The sequence below is a fragment of the Lipotes vexillifer genome, unplaced genomic scaffold (genome assembly GCF_000442215.2).
Source record: "Lipotes vexillifer unplaced genomic scaffold, Lipotes_vexillifer_v1.1 scaffold500, whole genome shotgun sequence".
In the NCBI taxonomy this organism is placed as follows: Eukaryota; Metazoa; Chordata; class Mammalia; order Artiodactyla; family Lipotidae; genus Lipotes; species Lipotes vexillifer.
The window spans coordinates 366,870-385,507 of record NW_006778765.1 but is presented as its reverse complement, the minus strand read 5'-3'; the positions used below and the strand labels follow the sequence as shown (position 1 = coordinate 385,507).

The 18,638-nt window shown below is 54.7% G+C and overlaps 1 protein-coding gene across 2 annotated transcripts in view; it reads right to left on the bottom strand.

The window, feature by feature from the left end:
- Positions 1-4,387: 4,387 nt before the first annotated feature.
- The window catches only part of MAPKAPK3 (MAPK activated protein kinase 3), a 30,143-nt gene continuing 15,892 nt past the window's right edge, over positions 4,388-18,638 (bottom strand). Inside the window, exons 3-11 of one of the 2 annotated variants that reach the window (XM_007451821.1) lie at positions 12,794-12,933; positions 11,563-11,627; positions 11,021-11,100; positions 9,131-9,254; positions 7,855-7,930; positions 7,402-7,526; positions 6,893-6,978; positions 6,541-6,621; positions 4,388-5,834 (exon numbers count right to left, since the gene is read on the bottom strand). In XM_007451821.1, the coding sequence (XP_007451883.1) occupies positions 5,682-5,834; positions 6,541-6,621; positions 6,893-6,978; positions 7,402-7,526; positions 7,855-7,930; positions 9,131-9,254; positions 11,021-11,100; positions 11,563-11,627; positions 12,794-12,933 (930 nt within the window). In that variant the 3' untranslated portion in view covers positions 4,388-5,681. The remainder of the gene's footprint in view (positions 5,835-6,540; positions 6,622-6,892; positions 6,979-7,401; positions 7,527-7,854; positions 7,931-9,130; positions 9,255-11,020; positions 11,101-11,562; positions 11,628-12,793; positions 12,934-18,638) is intronic. The other variant, XM_007451822.1, reaches the window with a different exon arrangement.

Sequence of the window (18,638 nt, the reverse complement as noted above, 5' to 3'; positions counted from 1 at the left end):
GCTGCATCAGGGGCAGGTATTTGGGGACGAGGCAGGCTCCCCAGTGCCTCCCCAATACCTCCTCATTGCCATCACCTCCTCTTTGTCCCAAATTTCTCTCAAATCCCCACCAGAAAGAGGAAAACAACCCTGCCTAAGAGAGCCACGATCACTCCATCATCTCTGCTCTCCTTATTAGCACTTGTTGCAGCCCATCAGACCATGCAGGTGGCTCTTCTCTGCCTGTCCGCATGAAGTCTGGACCCTTTGAGGACAGTGAGAGAAAGGACAATCTTGAAGCCATTTTTTTCATATCAGAGCCCAGCCATGGACCCCAGCAAGTACTTAGTCATGCTGAGTCTCAGTTTCCCATCTGTAAAATGGGATCATACTGCACGATTTGAGAGAAATGTTAAGCGTCTAGTTCAATGGTCCATAAACTTTTTTAAAGCACATAAACTCTTGTTCAAATTAAATCTCAGGAGAAAATCCAGTACACAAAATAGCTTTGTTGGAAGCAGAGGCCACATCCTGAGGGTCCAGGGAGTCCAGTGTGAAAAGATCCAACTCTGGAGCCACCTGAAAAGGCCATACCAGCAAGAGGAGGTGGATAGATAGTTTGACAAACCAGCATCAAGAGCCGGGTGTATCTCTAGGGGAGGCAGATGTGGATATGGGGAGGAGGGAATGCATCCTCCACACATGAGATTGGCCTGGGAGCACTAAGAGAGAGAAGCTGCCACCAGGTACCCACTGTCTCACCCCTAAAGTCCCCAGCCTGACTACCTACAGGAGATGGGATGAGGAAATGAGCGACCTCCTGCCTCTCACCGGTTAAACAAACTTGTTCTCCGTTCTTCACATCCCATTCCTGCCTCCTCGCCTTGCCTCCCCCATACCTGTCAGCTGGAATGCGCTTTTCCCAAATCTTTGTCTATCCAAATTTGCCCTTCAAATTCACGTGTCACCACCTCTTGGAAGCCCTCTATGATTGTCCCCAGCCAAAAGTAACATCCCTTCCTCTGACCTTCTCCAGCTAAGAGTCTGAGGGCTCAGTTTCTCCATCTGTGAGATGGGACTGTGAGGACTAAGTGAGATGATCCAGGTAAAGCCCCCACGTAGTCCTGGCATACAATAGGCACTCAGTAAATGGCAGCTGTTCGTTATGATGTTGTGGTCTCCCCCTCCACCTAGGCAGAACCACAGCTGCCTCAGGGTCTGGCACACAGTAGGCATCTACTGAATACTCACCAGGTGACCAGCAGGTGGCCCCACACCCCAACTAACCTGTCCTGACCAGCTCCTCTGAATCCTAGGAAACTAGTTCCCTTGAGTCACTCGTTGCCTTCTCCTGGTCAGGGGAAACAGAGAGAGGGCAGAACTGGCAGAGTCCTGGTAGTGTCTGGTAGCAGACACTTGCATTGCATTGGTGACCAAGGTTTTGTGGCTTGGCCACCCCTCCCCTCTTCCACTGCAGCCCTGCCCCACCCTTGTGAGGATTACTCCCATTTAAGAGGTAAGAAAACTGAGGCCCAGCAAAGTGCATTACCTGCCTGAAACCATAGAGAATTCTCATAATCCACCAACTAGTGGCAGCATGTCTACCAAGGGTGCAGGGAGGATCTGGCCCTGATTAATAAATGTCTCATTTTACTGATAGGGAACCTCAAAAGGTGAAATAGCTTTGCCCAAGGCTTCATGTAAACCAGAGCTGAGATCTCCTGGCTCCAAACTAAATAAGCCCATCCCACTCCACACACAGGGTGAGAGGTGGGCTTCCCAGATCCTTCCTTGCCTGCTGGCCTCAATTCCAAGGGGTGAACATGCTGGCTGTCCAGAGGGACAAAGGGGAGAATTTTATCCTGCTGGGTTTGGGGGCAGCTGTAAGAACCCACTAGGGATTCAAAGGCTCAGCCCAAGACAGCCAGGTTCGGAGACAGCTACCCAGGACCTGTGCCCCCTCCCCACGCCTGCCAGAGAGAGAGGGAGAGTTTCAAGCAGCCCTGGAAGCATCGAGACCCCTGCAGAAGTTGCGGCAAGCTGCATTTTGAGGCTCAATTCCGACGCTGCAGTGGAGGGGCTGAATCGAGGGCGCAGAGGGGCTGGTGTGGAATAGCAATGAGCCAGGCCGCTGAAAGCTGGCCAGCACCAGGTTTGTAAGACAGAGAACGCTGCTGTCGGCTGGGTCAGGGGGAGCACCACTGGGAAGAAACGTCTCTCTCTCTCTCTCTCTCTCACACACACACACACACGTGCACTCATACGCACACACATGTGAATACACTTCTTATGGAGTCTTTATTGAAAGCACCTTGGGAAACCACATGAAGCCCGGGCAAATGCATGTGTCTGAATAGGACGACGTGAACATGTGGCCCCTTGGTTTCTTAGCTCACCTGATATCAGCTAATTGTCAGGATTTGCTCCCATTTCACAGACAGCCACATTGAGGCCCAAAGAGTGTGATCTGGCCAGGCATCCAGCCTCCCAACCCTGGCTTGTGAGAGTTGTACCTGATGCCAGAGATCAGGGGCCCAGGCCCTGGGCTAGGTGTGTCGCTGGGCCAGCCTCCTCAGGGACTCTTGGAAGTGGCTACACAGATATGGGAGATCCACGGGCAATCCTTCCATCCTCTCCTCTGCTAATTACCTCTGCTGCACCCCTCCCCACCTAGTCATAGGAGGGGTCATGCCCCCACCAACAGCAATGGGCCAAGTATGGCCAGTAAGAAACCTGGGAACGGCATGCAGACAGCTGAGCAGATGCCTCCCTGCTAGGACTATTGAAGCTCTGGTCTTGCATGTGGAAAAGGCAGTACAGGAGGAAGATCAAGGCCAGCCCCCGAGAGAAGCACAGACAGGCAAAGTTGAGGGGCGCACAGAGTCCCTCTGTCCCTAAGGCCCTGGTCCTGCGATTCTGCCTTCAGCCTTGCAACCTACCAGGCACCCTCCCCAGCCACTGGGGCATAAATTACCTCTTTGGCTTAAACTGCACAATGACACCTCCTTCACAAGCCACGTCTTTCCTTCATAGAAAATATCAAGCCCATGATTCAACATGTATTTGTGTGATATTTTGTCCTTCTCCCTCATGTGTGTAAACTCCCCGAGGTGAGACTCTATCCTCAGCTTCCACTACTGCCTTCCGTGCACCCAGCACAGGGTCTCCGGGAGTGGGCACTAAGTAGCCAAGTGAAGGAGTCCGTCTGCACCTCTGCAGCTTTGTGACTAGACAGACTTTACCTGCCTCTGTAGCTGGCTAGCGTTTCACTGGGCAGAGTACATGACAAGGGTTGGTCTGAACCACAGGCTCTGTGAGGCCCCCAGAAATCATTTGGGGACCTCAGGGGTCCTTCAGAAGGGTGGGCCACCCCTTCAAGGATGAAGCCCAGGGCTGGAACCAAGGTCCAGGAAGCCCATATGATGCTGTTCTGGAGAGCAGGTCCTTGGGAGTGAGAGCCCATGGGTGGAGAAAGCCTGATTTTCTGGGTGGAAAGTCCCAGAGGTAGATTGGGGGCTGGGCTGCTTTTCCCTTGAGCAATTCCAGGTACTTCTCTCCTTCCTGACAGCTAAGGATGCTGGGGTGGCAAATGGGTGCTGGACATGAGCCATGCACCAGGCACCCCACTAAGTACTTTACACATCATCTGTCCGATCCCCCAGATGTCTCCCCAGAGTGGACATCATCAACCCCAATACACAGGTGAGGAAATCAAGGCGGGAAAGCGGGGAGACTTGTCCAAGGTCACCAGGCTAGGAAGCAGCACTCAACTCTGGTGGCTTGCCTGTCCCTGCCTTCTAACATCTCCCATCTTCCCCGACACCCTGAGGGGAAGGGAGGCGGGGGGCGGAGTGCTGCAGGTGTCAGATGAGCTCTTGGGAAATGGGGAGGACAGGAGCTGGGGGAATATGTCAGTCAGGGTCCCCCTCGAGGCTGCTCGCAAGGGCTCCCGAGGGCTGAGGGTGCTCCGACGCCAGAGTAGTCAAAAGAGTCTCCAGCGTCCCGCCCCCTCCCCTCCCCGACATCCTCGCTGCCAAATGAAATCTGGCAGCTTCTGAAAATAGCTCAGCGCGGCAGCAGGCGCTCTGCCCGCCCTTCAGCAGGCTGGCACACAGCTGGGGGTGGCCACTGTGGGCAGACGCTGGCACACACCAAGCCAGGGGTGGGTGTCACACACGTAGCGCCCCGGGCGGCACAGAGCTGGGGGCACGAGGCAGCTGCCATCCCTTAGCTCCCATGACCTTCCCATACCTGGTGAGGCCAGGGTAGACCTGGAGTCAGTCTGGCATGATTACCAGGCCTGAGGCACCCTGTCCAGCAGCAGTGAAATCATTAGTAGGTGTGAGGACATGCCCTTAGGCCACTTTTGTCCACACATATAGACAAAGAGAAACTCAGAAACAAGGGGAAAATGTCAAAATGTTGTTTACTCATATCTGGATGTAAAACCCAGCAGTGTTTTACAAAAAGTGTGACCACCCTATTTGACGTGGTCTAGGATTTCCCTGCCCGTGAGAGAAGCGTAAGGAACCAGCAAACAGGCCGGGGGTCAGGCACTTGCCAGGCCCATATCAGGCGTTCAGCACCCTGAGGCTGCCTGGGCAGTGTGGGGCTGGGTGAGCCTGGACCAGCAAGGAAGGGGCACTCTCTGCTCTGACTCTGCCAAAGCCAGGACCAGACCCTCTAAGCGTCACACAGCAGCCCTCCGCTGCCTCGGGTCTGACCCGGAGGATAGAAAGAGACCCCTGATTAACGGGGAGCCCTTGGCCCTGACCCAAGCTATCCACTCTCGCAAAAGTGCACCAAGAGACAACCCCTGCCATCAATCAAGACAGAGTAGAGGATGAACAGTTAAGGAAAGGCTTTCCTGCCTGGGATCTGGTGAGCAGGTGGGGGCAGGGTAACTGTTTTAGCTTTTGTCACAGTGACATTTCCAAAGTAAAAAAAAAGGGTTAAAAATACCTCCCACTCACAGTGAGATGAGAGGCTACTCTTTGGGTCGGGGGTAGTAACAGGATGCTGGCCCATGGACACTGTGCAAGGAGAACTCCAAGGACCCTGTGGGATGGGGCTGCAGCAAGACAGGGCTGGACCACCCAGAGAGCCAGGCAGACTGACCCTGCAGCCTCAGGGAGACCAAAGAGGGGTGAGCCTGAGAGAGGCATGCAGCATGAGGGAGAGCAGCCTCCCCAAGAAGGCACGCAGACCCTCGTTTGCCCCTCTCCCTCCCTTGCTCACTCACTCAGCATTCAGAGACAGCAACTCTGTCCCTGGTCACCATGACAACCAGTGGCCGGATGCCTTTCCCAAGGCCAGGCCCATCTGCCCACCCTCCAGGGAGCTGTTTCCTCAGAAGGAGGGACGCCCAGCCACAACTCCCAGTGGCCTAGAAGTCTAAGGCCATGCCCAGGGCAGGACAAAGTCACAGTTCATTCAGGCCACTCTGGTCAAAGGCACTGCAGCTGCAGCAGGTGGCTCCCTAGCCCCCAGGTTTTGGCCCTTGTGTAGGGCCTGAACCTGGGCTGGAATTCTGAAGGATCAGGGTCACGTCCCCCCATCCTGAAGTTCCAAGTGACAAACTAAAACATAACAAAAATAATCCTTTTGTTAAAAACCATGAGCCTGGGCCCTCTGGGTCGGGGCCTCAGGCCCCTCCAGTGTGTCCTCCAGGCTGAGGCCCAGCTCCCCCACAGCCGCATGAGCTACTGATTGTTGCAGCCCTGAGAGGCCGAGGAGCTGCCTGCCTGCTTCTTCCTCCGCTTGTTGAGGAGCCGGTTGTTAGAGGTCTGCAGGTCCTTGATCTTCACCTGGTCATAGTCCACCCGCATGGTTGCCAGGGCACTGGTCATTTCCTCCTGGGGACAGATGTGGGGGGAGGGCAGGTACACTGACCTCAAGAGACATCACCTCCTGCCTGAGTAGCCCCTTAATAATATCAGTGATGGCAGTGACCATCTATGCTGCCCGAGAGCCCCCTTTGTAGCCAGCACTGGGCCCATCCCTTTGCCTCATATTAGCTTCACCCTAGTCCACTGTGGTAGACACTGAGCTTATCCAAAAAGGCACAGAAAGTATAGTGACTCCCTGGGACCACACCAAGGGTAAGTAGGACAGGGACTTGGACCAATGTCACCTGCTCAGAACCACAAGGCCTGCAGGGGATGCCATCTTGCTATGTACCCAGGGCACCAGTGCCTGAAGACTGTGCCCTGGTTGCCCCAGGCTCTGAGCTGCTGCCCCATAGGCTCAAATCTGGCCTCCCCTAAGTCTAAAAGCAGGCTGACCACCCTCCCAAATGTTGCAAATCATAGGAGGGATTATGGCCAAAGCTTGGTCGGTTTGACCCCAAAGCCCCCCTTCACCGAGGGCGTGAGCCAGGAGCACCACCCTGAACGGGGTAGCGCAGCCCAGTGCTCCAAGTGCCACGGTCAGACCACGGCTGCAGTCACTGACATAAGGCGAGAGGGGGCCGAAGACCCAGGTTCTGGGTGGTCACCACCGTGGAGTCCCTTTTTCCAAAACCCTGCTACTTGCAGGGAGGTTGAGGGAGAGTCCACCCACCTTGACTTCATCCCAGTGGTCTTTGTCCTCCTGCAGCACTCGGGCTGTGTGGAGTGGAGTCTGTGGCACCACCATCGATTGCTGGAAGGAGCCCCAGGCCCGTGGATCAGACCCTGCGGGCACCCGGGACAACACTGGCTGCCCTACCCCACCCCCTTTCTTCCAGTCTCAGATGGGGAAACGGAGACTCAGGGAGGTGAAGGAGCCTGACATGAGTGGTGGCAAAGGCAGGTTATAGGTGGGGCACTACCGCACATCTGTGGCCCACAGCAGGGACTCCGGAGCCATCACTCTTCTGGCAGCCCTGCTCAAGCTCATCACCCTGTCCACCATAGAACGAGGTGGCACTCACGTTGATCCAGGGATGGTTCATGAATTGTGTGATGGTCAGCCTCTCTGTGGGGTCTGTCTTTAGCAGGAGGCGGATCAGCTGCTTGGCTAGTGAAGAGAGGGGAGTGGTGAGGCTGTGAAGTTCCTCAGAGCCAGTTCCCCACTCCCAGAGACCACCAGCTCTGCACACGCTCCCAAATTCCTAACCCACAGAAACAGTGAGCTAATAACCGTTCGGGGTAATTTGTTAGGCAGCAATAGATAATTGATATGAGGCAGACTTGTTTGTGGTCTCCAAAGGGAAAATATGAACAGGAGTTAGAGGAAGTTTTGAGGAGGCAGGTTTTGAGCCCATTTGGCAGATATAGAAACTGAGGTTCAAAAAGGTTAGATGACTTGCCTAGGACCACAAAGCTGGGATGTGGGGGAAGCTAGGATCTGAATACAGGTCGGTTTGACACCAAAGTGTTCTCTCCCAGAAGGAAGGCTTATGGGGTCCAGTGGAGCAAGATGGGGCGGAGATTCACTCACCATCCTCAGAGACCTCTGACCACTCAGGATTGGGGAAGCCATACTGGCCCAGGCGGATCCTCCTCTTCATCCCCGGGGAGATGGCCTGGCCCGTGTTGGAGTAGAAGGGCGGGAAGCCGCATAGGCTGGGGGAGGGCAGAGGTCATTCGGCACAGGTGTGGGGGAAGCGCCAGGGTGGACCCATTTTTCTCCCCCAAGACCCTGACTGGGGAGACAGGCAGCCAGACACCAAGGCAATAATACCAGCCCTCAGAACTCTGGTGTTCATCCCAGGACCACAATCTGCCCTTGGCATGGGGAGGCCTTCAGGGAGCCTGAAGAAGAGGTGTCCCATGACCAGGAGGGAAGGGCAGCCTCCTTGAAGAGTGACCTGCTCAAGCCCCTCACCAAGGATGGCGGGGGCAGAAGTGGTTCTGAGGGTACACGGGGTTGCAGGAGATGGATGGTACTCACAGGATGTACATGATGACGCCCAGGGACCACATATCACATGACTTGTCATACTTCTCTGGACCCAGGACCTCAGGAGCTACCAGGGCAGAGAGCACAGGAGGGGCCTCAGTCCCAAGGGTCCTCAAGCCCAGGCAGGAGCCTAAATCCTGGACAAGGTGGAGAGCAGGTGCCCAAGCTGGGGGATGGGGCAGAGCAGATTGGTGTCTGGCACCTTCCGGGAAGGCAGCATGTGTGTGAAGTTGCGGGAGGAAAAGCAGCTCCCAGATAAAATAATCCCAATTTAGACTGGGCTGTAAAAAATGATAGCCTCCTAGCTACTTTGGGCCATCTCAGTCTTGGTGTGGGAGGAGAGGGAGAGGAGGGCAGTCTGGGGTTTGATGGGGTCCTGCCGTAGGTGAGAGGGCCTCAGCCCACCAGCTGCCCTGTGTCCCTTGCCTCCTGAATGTACAGCCGAGGTCATGGGTAAGGAGGGGCCACGGCCAGGGCTCTGGGTTCCACTGTCAGCCTGGCTACCATCCCATGGGGCCTTGGTCTTCCCATCTGTTCAATGAGATGGGTAGGCCGGAAGATTTCTAAGTCAAAATACTGCAAAACATGTTCTGGTAAACAGAGCGCCATTCCAGCTGTCTCAGGGGGCTTCCCACCCCTTAAACAGCTCTTGGAAGGTTTATCCTGAGGGAGAAGAGCTCTCTGTAAAACGAGTCATCACCCCACTCTCCGGGAAGGGGCACTTTCAGCAGGGGCTTCTCCAGATCTGGGGGCTGCCCGCTCACAGAGGAGCAGGGAGCTTTTCCAGGAAGCGTGGGTATGTGTACAACCCCGGGTCCCATCCAGGCCCTCACCTAAGGGACCCTCTCCCACAAGGCAGGTGGCTGGTACCCTGCATCCCTCTAATGTAGGAGGAAATGCCTGCCCACTTTCTGAATATGACTCCCAGGAAGATAAAAACCAGAGAAAAACAACCGCAGTTGGGCTCCATCCCAAGCTGATGGCAGCCTTTTATCACGTATATATTTAGAGCCGCTGTGATGTCATTCAGCTCACAGGCCACAGCCAGAATTTTCCTGGATCTATTTTCAAAAGCAGAAGCTGAAGTTTGGGAGAATATTTTTGCAACCTCCGGCCCCCCAGTCACCGCCTCCTCGCAGACAGAATCCTCCCCTCCCTCCTCACTGGGCTTTAACCCTTTGGCTTCTGCACCCCACTGGCTGCCCCATACCACAGTAGGGTGAGGCGGGTGTGGTAAAGAGGTACAAACCATATCCCAAGGACTCACCCACATAATAGGGAGTGTAGCAGGGAGTCTGCAGGGCATTTTGGGTGGTCTCCTTGGCAAAGCCAAAGTCAGTGAGCTTGAGTACCCCATCTTTCTCCTTGGATGTGTAGAGCAGGTTTTCAGGCTGGGCCAGGAAGAGAAAACATTAGTCTGGAGTTAGGCACCAGGTGGGGGCAGAATCTTCCCTCATCCAGACTGATGCAGGAGGAGCCAGGTCCATCTCACTAAAAAGACCTGGGTCTTGGCAACAAACAACACGGGCCAAATATGGAGGGGACTAATGTGGCTGAGAGGTGACACCTCATCTCACAGAGGGGAAACTGAGGCAGTTGTTCAACCAAGGCTGCAGATAACCGAGAGCTACGGAGAGCCCAGGGGCAGGAAATTCTGAGCTTGAGGTGGTGATGCTGCCTTGAGATGCCAAAATGAGGGTTCCGGGGGAAGGTGGGCTGCAAGTGAGCCACTGCTGCCAAGCACACAGCCTGTACCCAGCCCAGAATGAGCCTGCAGGACAGCCCCCCTGAGGTTGCTCCGGGAGCTAAGACCCCAGGAGCTGCACAGAGGCCATCTTTCCTGGTTGCAGAGTACAGAGAGTCTGCGGGATGAAGGCAGTGGGGAATCTGCATGGAGGAGGCAGCCCTGAAGCTGGTTTTTAATGAATGTGTAGGACCTAGGCCCATGGAGAGGAGCGGCAGAGCTGGGGTAGAAGGATGGGTGTTAGATGGAGTTCCAGTTTGGAGCCAGTGAAAGCTATTTCTCAGGTCCTGTTTGAGATGATGCAACCTTGGACTGGGATTAAAAACAGGGAAGCAGTTTTGGTCTGTACAAAGGAATCTTCTCGGCAGAAGGCTTTTCTCTCCTTGGGAGAAAAAAAGGAAGCCAGGGCCAAAATAAAGCTATGGTTTATTTTGCAAAATAAAGCAAAGGTGAGACTGTTGTGGCTCCCCGTGTATCCAAAATCAAAGAATAACTGTATGGGTTGGCAGTAGTCAGCCAGAGGAAGAACCTGATGCAGCAGCTGGGCCCTCAGTTCTCCTCTGCCCAGTCTTAGGAGGAAAAAAGCCTGGGGGTGTCATGCTCTAAGTGTGGGGCTGAGGGCCCAGGAGTTGCAGATTCTACTCTGATGGTGGCTGGCACATGCAAGTGTGTCCATGTGTGTATGTAAGGCTGCCTTGGTTTGCATTTCATCCATCTGATCTTGATCACCTGTAAGAGTCAGTCCTCCCTGGATAGGAAGTTTGGAGAGAACATCTCTCAAGCCCATCCACTGGAAGGGCAAGCAGGTCCAGCAACTGGCATTACCTCTGCTCCTTCATCCAGTGCCCAGCACATGGCTTCTTTCCCCTAAAATGTTGACATTAGAGGGCTCCACCTATGGAAACTATGGCTGTTACTTCACAGAAGCCCCAACATTGTAAGGCAGCCCCTTCCTGAGGCCTGGCATATTGTCACCACAAAACCCTTGCTGAATGAACAAATGAATGCATGAATCCCAGTGCAGCAACTGCACAGCCTTGAGCAAGACAATCTCTCTCTGAGCCTTGGTTTCCTCATCTGTCAAATGGGTAATGGCACCCATCTCACAGGGCTGGGTGAGGATTAAACGAGATGCTTATCAGGACTACTGGCTTGAAGTAGGCATTCAATTATTCTTATGGCTATTGGGATTACACAGTGTTTGAAGGAAACAAGGAGACCCATCTGCCTAGAGCAGAATGAACATGCTGGAACCATGGGAGAAAAGGCTGAGAAGAACAGTCTTGGCCAGGGGGAAGAGGCCTTGAATGCCAACCAAGGAACGTGGCCTCCATCTAGTGGATGCTGGGACCACTGAGGGTTGTGGATGGTACTCTTTTCCCTGGTCTCCGAACCTGGATCCTGGAGCCTCACCTTGACATCTCGGTGAGCAATGTTCCAGCTGTGCAGAAACTGGATAGCGGTGCCAATATCCCGCATGATCTCTGCAGCTTCTGCATACAGAGACAGAGGAGAGGGTCACTGATATCAGTCAAGGGTCAGGCAGCCTAGGGGGCCCCACCCCATCATCCCTCCTGGGAAAGCACAAGATGGTACACTCCTCCCACCCAGGGCCCCCATCCCATACCCACAACCTGGTCACCCTAGTTTCCTTTGGGGATGCCCTCATCTCATCTGGGGCTCTTTCAGCGGGCCTGGGCTACCTCTCCCCAGCTCAACTGTTGGTTGGCACCAAGAGGCATGGAGTCCTCCATCCCAAGGCCATGGAGAGCCCATCTCTGGCAAAGTGTCACAGACTCACAGAACCCCTTGGGAGATAAACACTCTGTCCCACCCTCTCTTATTCAGCTGGGGAAACTGAGGCACAGAGAGGAGCAGGGCCTTGCCCAGCATCACACAGAAACTCTGTGTGAGCCATCTCAGCCCAAATCCCCAGTGCAGCTGCATGTACACACCTCTCTCAGTGAAACCTTGGTCGCCACGCTCCTGAATCCTGCTGAACAACTCACCGCCTTCCATGCTATTAGAGAAAGTGGGCAGGGAGGTGGAGAATCAGGCATCAACCTGCCCCCGCCCCAAGTCATGGGCTTAGGCCTCCAGCCCTGCTGCTCTTCTCCTGGGGAACGGTCACCTTCAGCCTCCCTATGTCTTGCAGAGCCTGGTGCATGCTGGGCTGTTGGCTTGGGTGGGTTGAACTCAACTCTTAGAACTAGGGGAGGATCTTAACCAGGGAGCACCTGTGTTCCCAGGGGCACTGCCCCTACCTGGCAGCCCCATCCTCATCCAGGTTTCCCCAAGTGAGGAAGGAGATGTCAGTTATCATCATCATGGCCACTGTTTTCTAAGCACCTACTGTGTGCTGCACCCTGGGCAAACCCTTTGTGTGCACAGCTGTGTAATCCTGGGCTGGTCCCTTCATCTCTCAGTGCCTCACCTTCCTCTTCTGTAAAACAGGGATTATAGCACAACCTCACAGAGTTATGAAGATTGATTCAGCAATACACACAGAGCACTCAGAATGAACAGGGTGAATGCTACATCAAGATCTCCCTCCACATTTTACATGGGAGTTACAGCGATTCAGAGAGGTTAGCAGTTGCCCAAGGTCACACAGCTAGTGGGTGGCAGAGCCAGGATCTGAACCCCAAATCTGACTCAAGAGCTGCTACACTGTGGGGTGAGGGGGAACTTTAAACGCAGACAGGGAGGAGCTGGAGGCCAAGACACAGGGCCCAGGGTCTGAGGAAGGTTAGGGCTGAGCCACAGTGCTCGTGGGAGAAGCCCAGGGTGGAGAAAGCCGCTGGCTCCCGGATCTAGGCCCTGATCACCCAGCACCTGGTGGGGCCGTGGGAGTACCAATCCAGGTGGGAAGGAGAAAGCTGAGGGGACAGTGTACTTCCCACTCTTCCCCACATCTCTCCCCCACCCCCTACATTCAGCTCTTCCAGCCCCTCCTCACAGAGTGGAAATCATACCCAGGGAGGCCACATTAGAGCCCCTGTGGATTCCTTCCCACCCTTGCAGGAAGGCCCTTGTGGCCAGCTGCGCAGGTCTGCAACCCTTCAGAGGCTGGGGGGGCCTCCCGGAGATGCTATCTGAAGAACAGAGACAGCCCCTAAAGAATGGCGGGAGCCTGGGGGCCACAGGGGTACTAATGAGGCGCTGAGGCAGGGTGGGCCAGCATACCATTCCATGACGATGAGGAGACAGCGTTTGCTGTGATGCATGTTCTCATACACATCCAGGATGCGCACAATGTGGGGGCCGCCTGAGGCTTGCCAGTGGTGGTCCACCTCCTGCCGGGCCTTGGGGCTGTCATACAGGAGCTGAGGGCAGGTAGGCACAGAAAGTTGTCAGGCCTAAAATCCACTTCCCCAGGAGCCACCCAGTAGTGCCACTGCCCTCACTTTGCAGACAAGGACACGTAATCTCAGAGAGGCCTGTGACCTGCCTAAGGTCCCCCAGCTTATGAAGGGCAAAATGAGGATTCACATCCAGGTTTTCCTGATTGGTGGTCCAATGAGCCTCTGGACTTGATTGAGGGTCAGCTTCAAGCAGCTTAGCTGGTAGCTCAGGAAGCCCTGGAAAGTAGCTGAAAGCTTGGAAGGACTCAGAGGCCAGAGAAGCCCCTGCCTCCCTTCTTGGGGACAGCAATTGAGGTGGAAATTGAGTGGACTTCGTAGTCAAATCACACATCACCTGTGAGACCCCAGGCCAGGAGCCACACATCGCCAGAGCCTCATTTTTACAGTGAGATGGCATGAGGGTTGTGGACCAGAGGTAGAGGTTGGCAGCAAGGAGGACCCTGCTCGAGGGAAGTGACCGCCTGGCGGGGTGAGGTCTGGGCTTGGAGCTAAATTCCTCCAATGACTCACTGTGACCTCAAGCTAACATTCACAGCTCCAAGCCACAGCCCACAACTCTGTAAAATGGAGTAATAATAGTCATCCCCACAGGATACATCACATCAAGGCAGGCAGCACGTGGGTGGGCATCATGATCCTTGTTCAGGTTAACTCAGCCCTGGGCTGTGGCTGTCAACCTTACGGCCAGTCACCGGAAATGAGCAAGACCCTGAAGTGGTCATGCTCAGAGGAGGTGCAGGGGGTGGAGACGTCAGCCTGCAGGGTGAGGTGGCCCAGAATGGGGAGAGCAGGGACAAGCCATCCCCTGGGTAAGGCTGCTCACATTTGCTTCCTGGCTGAACAGGGCTGAAGACCGGGGTTGGAACCCAAGATAGGCTCAGACCAGCTCCATCTTGCTCAGTACCCGCCGGACCCTGGGCCACCCTGGGCCTTGCTTTCTTCTTCTGCAGGATGGTTCCCCCTCTGCCAGGGCATGTGTGGGCAGGCTCTGGGACCAAGCTCTCTAGGCAAAGATCAACTGGGGCGGAAACGAAGGCTGTGGGTCCCTGCATCTGCTTGCCCCTTGGTCTCTGGAGCTTGACCCTAGTGTGGGGTGCAAGGAGCTGGGCAAGCCCCTCCACCAGGTCCGGGGTTCCTTCTCCACTAACCAGTCCAGAATGGGGGTGTGCATGGAGATGGCTGCAGGCAGACACTCCCAGCCTGGAAACCATGGATCCCTTGCTCGTGCTGCCTTTGCCTCCTCTGTTCTGCCCACACAGCTCCCATGTACCGGCTTCTTACTTAACAGCACTGTGGGTAGAGGCTTGGTCACCCCCACTCACCACATTAGCTCCCCCCACCACACTGTGTCCTGAGGTGACTCAAGCCAGGGGCACCTCAGGCTTTAGCCACAGGACCAAAGATGCACCATCCTCCCTGCCTGCTCTGTCCTCTCTGCACCCCTTCTCTGCTTGGCCTCCTAACACTTCTCCCTGCCTCCTGCCACCTCCTCCCTAGCCCACCTGACCATGTCCTGCCAGGGCCCCCAGGCAGGCTCCTGGACCCTCTCCTCACTCTGCCCTGCTTCTGGTACCAGACCCCAATATCACGGTCCTATCTCTTCTCTCCTAAAATCCCAAGCTCACAGCTGAAATGCTTTCGGTGGGGTCCTCAGCCCTACCTCTTTCTCTCTGGTCCTTCACTACCTATCCCCACCCCCTAGTGCTCCGTATAAAGGCCACCTCCTCGCCTGGCATCCAGAGCTCGTCTTCCTCTCCCAGCTCATTTCCTGCTACCCTGGCCCCAGAGCACTTGATTCTGGTCAGAGTGATGTATGTTCTGATCCCAAATAGGCCTCACTCTCTGCCTACGCCAGGTGCACTCTTGCTCCATCTCCTCTACTGGGCAAACTCCCTTTTTCTGAGGAAGGTTCTGGTGTCAGTTCAGACCTCTCCTCCTCTGGAAAGTACTCCCAGCACCTCCCTCAGTGGTTCTTGCCTCTGTACCTCCACCAGGCTGGAAGCAGCTTGAAGGTACAAACAGGTCGGGATTACCTGGGAGTCCCCGGCTGGGGTCTGGCAGAAAACGCTGGGCTCCTGAACAAACAAAGGATGGGATGATGGGCATGGGGCTGGAAGGGGACAGGGGTGTGAGAGGGAAAGGAGGAGGACGATGGATGGCCTGAGCCTGCACCCTGTGCTTTGCTGAGGAGAAGCAGGTGGAGCTGTCCTGAGCTGAAGCCTCTCAATGCCTCCCACCCTACTCAGTCCATATTTAGGATCCCATTTACCACATGGATTAAAATAGTCCTTCCCTGAGTGCCAAGGCTCTGAGAACAGGCACAGGGGTGGGGAGAGAACTGCCCCTAGAAAACACAATAAATGCCTCCAGGTCTCTCTAAAGGGGAGATTACAGAGCCTTGCACCTGGGCCCACCCAGGGCCAGCTGCCAAGAAATCTCCAGGGCTGTCTCTCTTGATCTCTTAGGGTGACCTTGAGTGCAGCCCCAAACCTCTTAGAGGCTCAGTGTTCTCATCTTTCTTCCCCCTTGCCAAAGTCTTCTCCTCTCCTAGGAGTACCCCCAAAAACACCTCCTCTCAGAAGCCCTCCCTGACAACCTGTCTAAAGAGGACCTCGAGGGTCCTTATTCTCCCTTCATCCTTTATTTTTTCTTTCTTTCTATATATGCTTGTTTATTGAGGTATACTTTACATACACAGATCTCAAGAGTCCAGTTCAATGAATTTTGACAGTTGCATACACCCTATGACCCACACTCCCATCAAGACAGAAAATGTTGCCAGCTCCCTAGAAAGCTCCCGCATCCTCACCCTTTTTTCCTCCCTCCTGTGCATCACTTGCTCACGACCTACAATTAACTTGTTCCTTTGATAACTCTTTAAACAAACACACACATATAGATGTTACAGTTTCAATATGCCTGGCTCTGTTCTGAGCACTTGATAAACATTAGGAGGAAGGGACTTTTTTACCACCATTCTTTAGCTGAGGAACTGAGGCACAGCGAGGTGAAATAACCGGCCCCAGATCATGCAGCCATTTCCCCAGTCAGGATGGCATTGTGCTGCCTCTGGCCTCAGACTGTGGGCCCCCAAGGGCAGGGCCAGTCTGCCTGGTCACCTCTGGGTCCCAGTACTGGCACAGAGCACTGGCTCAGATAATATCTGTAGATTTCATGAACAATCTATAAAGTGGGGATAAAGGGAAGAAACCCTCACAACCCATCATGAGGAGAGAACAAGATTAAATTGAGGACCCAGGAAGGCTCAACAAATGAAAGACATGACAACCTGGACAGACTTCCTCTCCACTGTACCTAACCTACCCTCTCTGATGAACTTTACCTCCTCTTCCAAGGAGCCCATCCTGACTCCTCCAGCCCACAAGGCCATTGCTACAAGTTGGCTTCATTCATGCAAATATATGAGGCTTCACTATCCTTCACGAAAGGTGCCCCCCAGCAAGAGTCCCGTCTTCCCAAGCATGGGAATGAGCACAGGGCTAAGAGACAGGAGCCCCAGGTTCTACTCTTATTCTCAGTGTGACCTGGGGCTGGTCCTTTGCCTCTCTGTGTCTCTGTTTCCCTTGTGTTAAGATGCAGGGCTTGGTCTAGACTGGGGGGGGGGATGGGAACCACAGGGAGGATCCTCTGGTCAGGGGCTCCTTGCAAAGTGGGGTCAGTAGCCCCACTCCCACAGCACTGTCCCCATGGAGCAGCCTCTGGTCTCCATTGACCCCATATTCAAATGCCTGAAGCTGCTGGGGGCCACCTGGTGTCTTGGTCCCCAGCCACAGCTGGGAAGAAAAGAAGATGGGGTGGCCTTCTGACAACGCAACACACCCGTACCCCATCCTCACTCCCATCCTACATTCCCTGAGCCCCCCAGGGGTCCACCAAAGCTGGAGGGTCTGTGATGGCTACTGGACAGCTCCATAGCTCCAGCTAGTGCCCAGCAGGCTCCCTTATACGCCTGTGAGACGGAACCCTGGCTTCCTCCTAAGGAAGGGCTCCCAGCTCTCCTTGAGTTCTGGGCGCCCACTGAAGTTACACAAGCATCGAATTTGAGACCATATTTCTTTGATCAAATGACAATGCTCTAGCCTCAGTCTTTGATTATGTGGTTTCCACCTCTCCCTTCTCCCCTCACTCTCCTTCGCCAAATTCTCTCACCTACCCCCAGAGCCCGTAGCCAGACAGCCGAGACCCCTACCAACCCCACCAGACAGTGGACCCCAGCAAAGGTTGAGGGCAGAGAGGCCCAAAGCCCCTCCAGCTCTCCAGGTGGAATGGGAGCCTCAGAACTGGCCAGGCCTCCTCCCTACCTCCACACTGTGTCCCTTTCCACCCAAGCACAGGGTTTACATGTAGGTGGAGGAACTCTTGAGATCGGGAGCTGAGAAAACAACAGCAGCATTTGACTGTTTGGAAAACAATTTACAGTTTACAAAACACTCTTTTCCCTTATCTCATGGGAACCCTGTGAGGCAAGCAGGCCGGACCATCAGCCCCAATTTATAGAGTGAGGAAAAAGAGGCTCTGGAGGATGAAGTCATTGCCCTGGGGCCACCGGGCCGGAGTAAGGTAAGGCTGGACAGGGAGGAGAACAGGACTCCTGAGAGGGCATCCAGACAACCCCTCCCTGAGGGGAAATGAGAGGAGGGGGTGGCCCCGAGTCAGAGAGGCACTGGCCAAAACTACTACTTGCAAGACTTGGGAAACTTGTTCTGAAATAAATGTGTGCATAGGTGCATGGGTGTGTGCACGAGCAGGGATGTGAGTAGGTGTGTGTATGTGTGCATGGAAACATGGGTAAATGTACACATGAGTACATGCACATAAGGGGTGTGTGCATGGGTGTGTACGGGTGTATGTGGTATGGGGCTGGGGAATGTGTGTCAGTGTGTGGGCCATGGTATGTTTGTGTCTCCAGACTCTGTGATGTTGATTTTGATCCCTTCAGAGAATAAGGCCCATCCATCTGTCCATTTATTTGTGCAATATTTTCTATTTCTCTGAAGTGCCTAGCAGAGAACTGGGCACAGAGAGGTGCCCAAGAAAGACTGGGGGTCTTGGGCTTCCCTGGTGGCGCAGTGGTTGAGAGTCCGCCTGTCGATGCAGGGGACACGGGTTCGTGCCCCGGTCCACAGGTCGCGGAGCAGCTGGGCCCGTGAGCCATGGCCGCTGAGCCTGCGCGTCCGGAGCCTGTGCTCCGCAGCGGGAGAGGCCACAACAGTGAGAGGCCCGCGTACTGCAAAAAAAAAAAAAAAGAAAGACTGGAGGTCTTGCTGCTACAACTCAACCTGTGACAGCCTTGTCTGGGCAGGTGACCAAGCCTAGACCCTCTGCTCAGACCTCCTCTCCCACTGAGGCCCCATCTCCACTGCAGGAGCCATCACCTCACATTGCCCAGAGCTGTAAAAGTACTCTGTCTGCCTTCCTAGAGCATCAAACAGAGCTGGGATGTCTGCAGTGACTCTGTAAGACACAGCCTTGGGACCAGCCCCCAACACCCTTCTTCACCCTTCTTCCCAGGCCCACATGCCCACCCACACAGCCAGCGTCCACATCCAGCTCACCCCAGGATGGGCTCTTTTCAAGTAACAGTGTTCACAGTACCTGTCACACACACACACACACACACACACACACACACACACACACACACA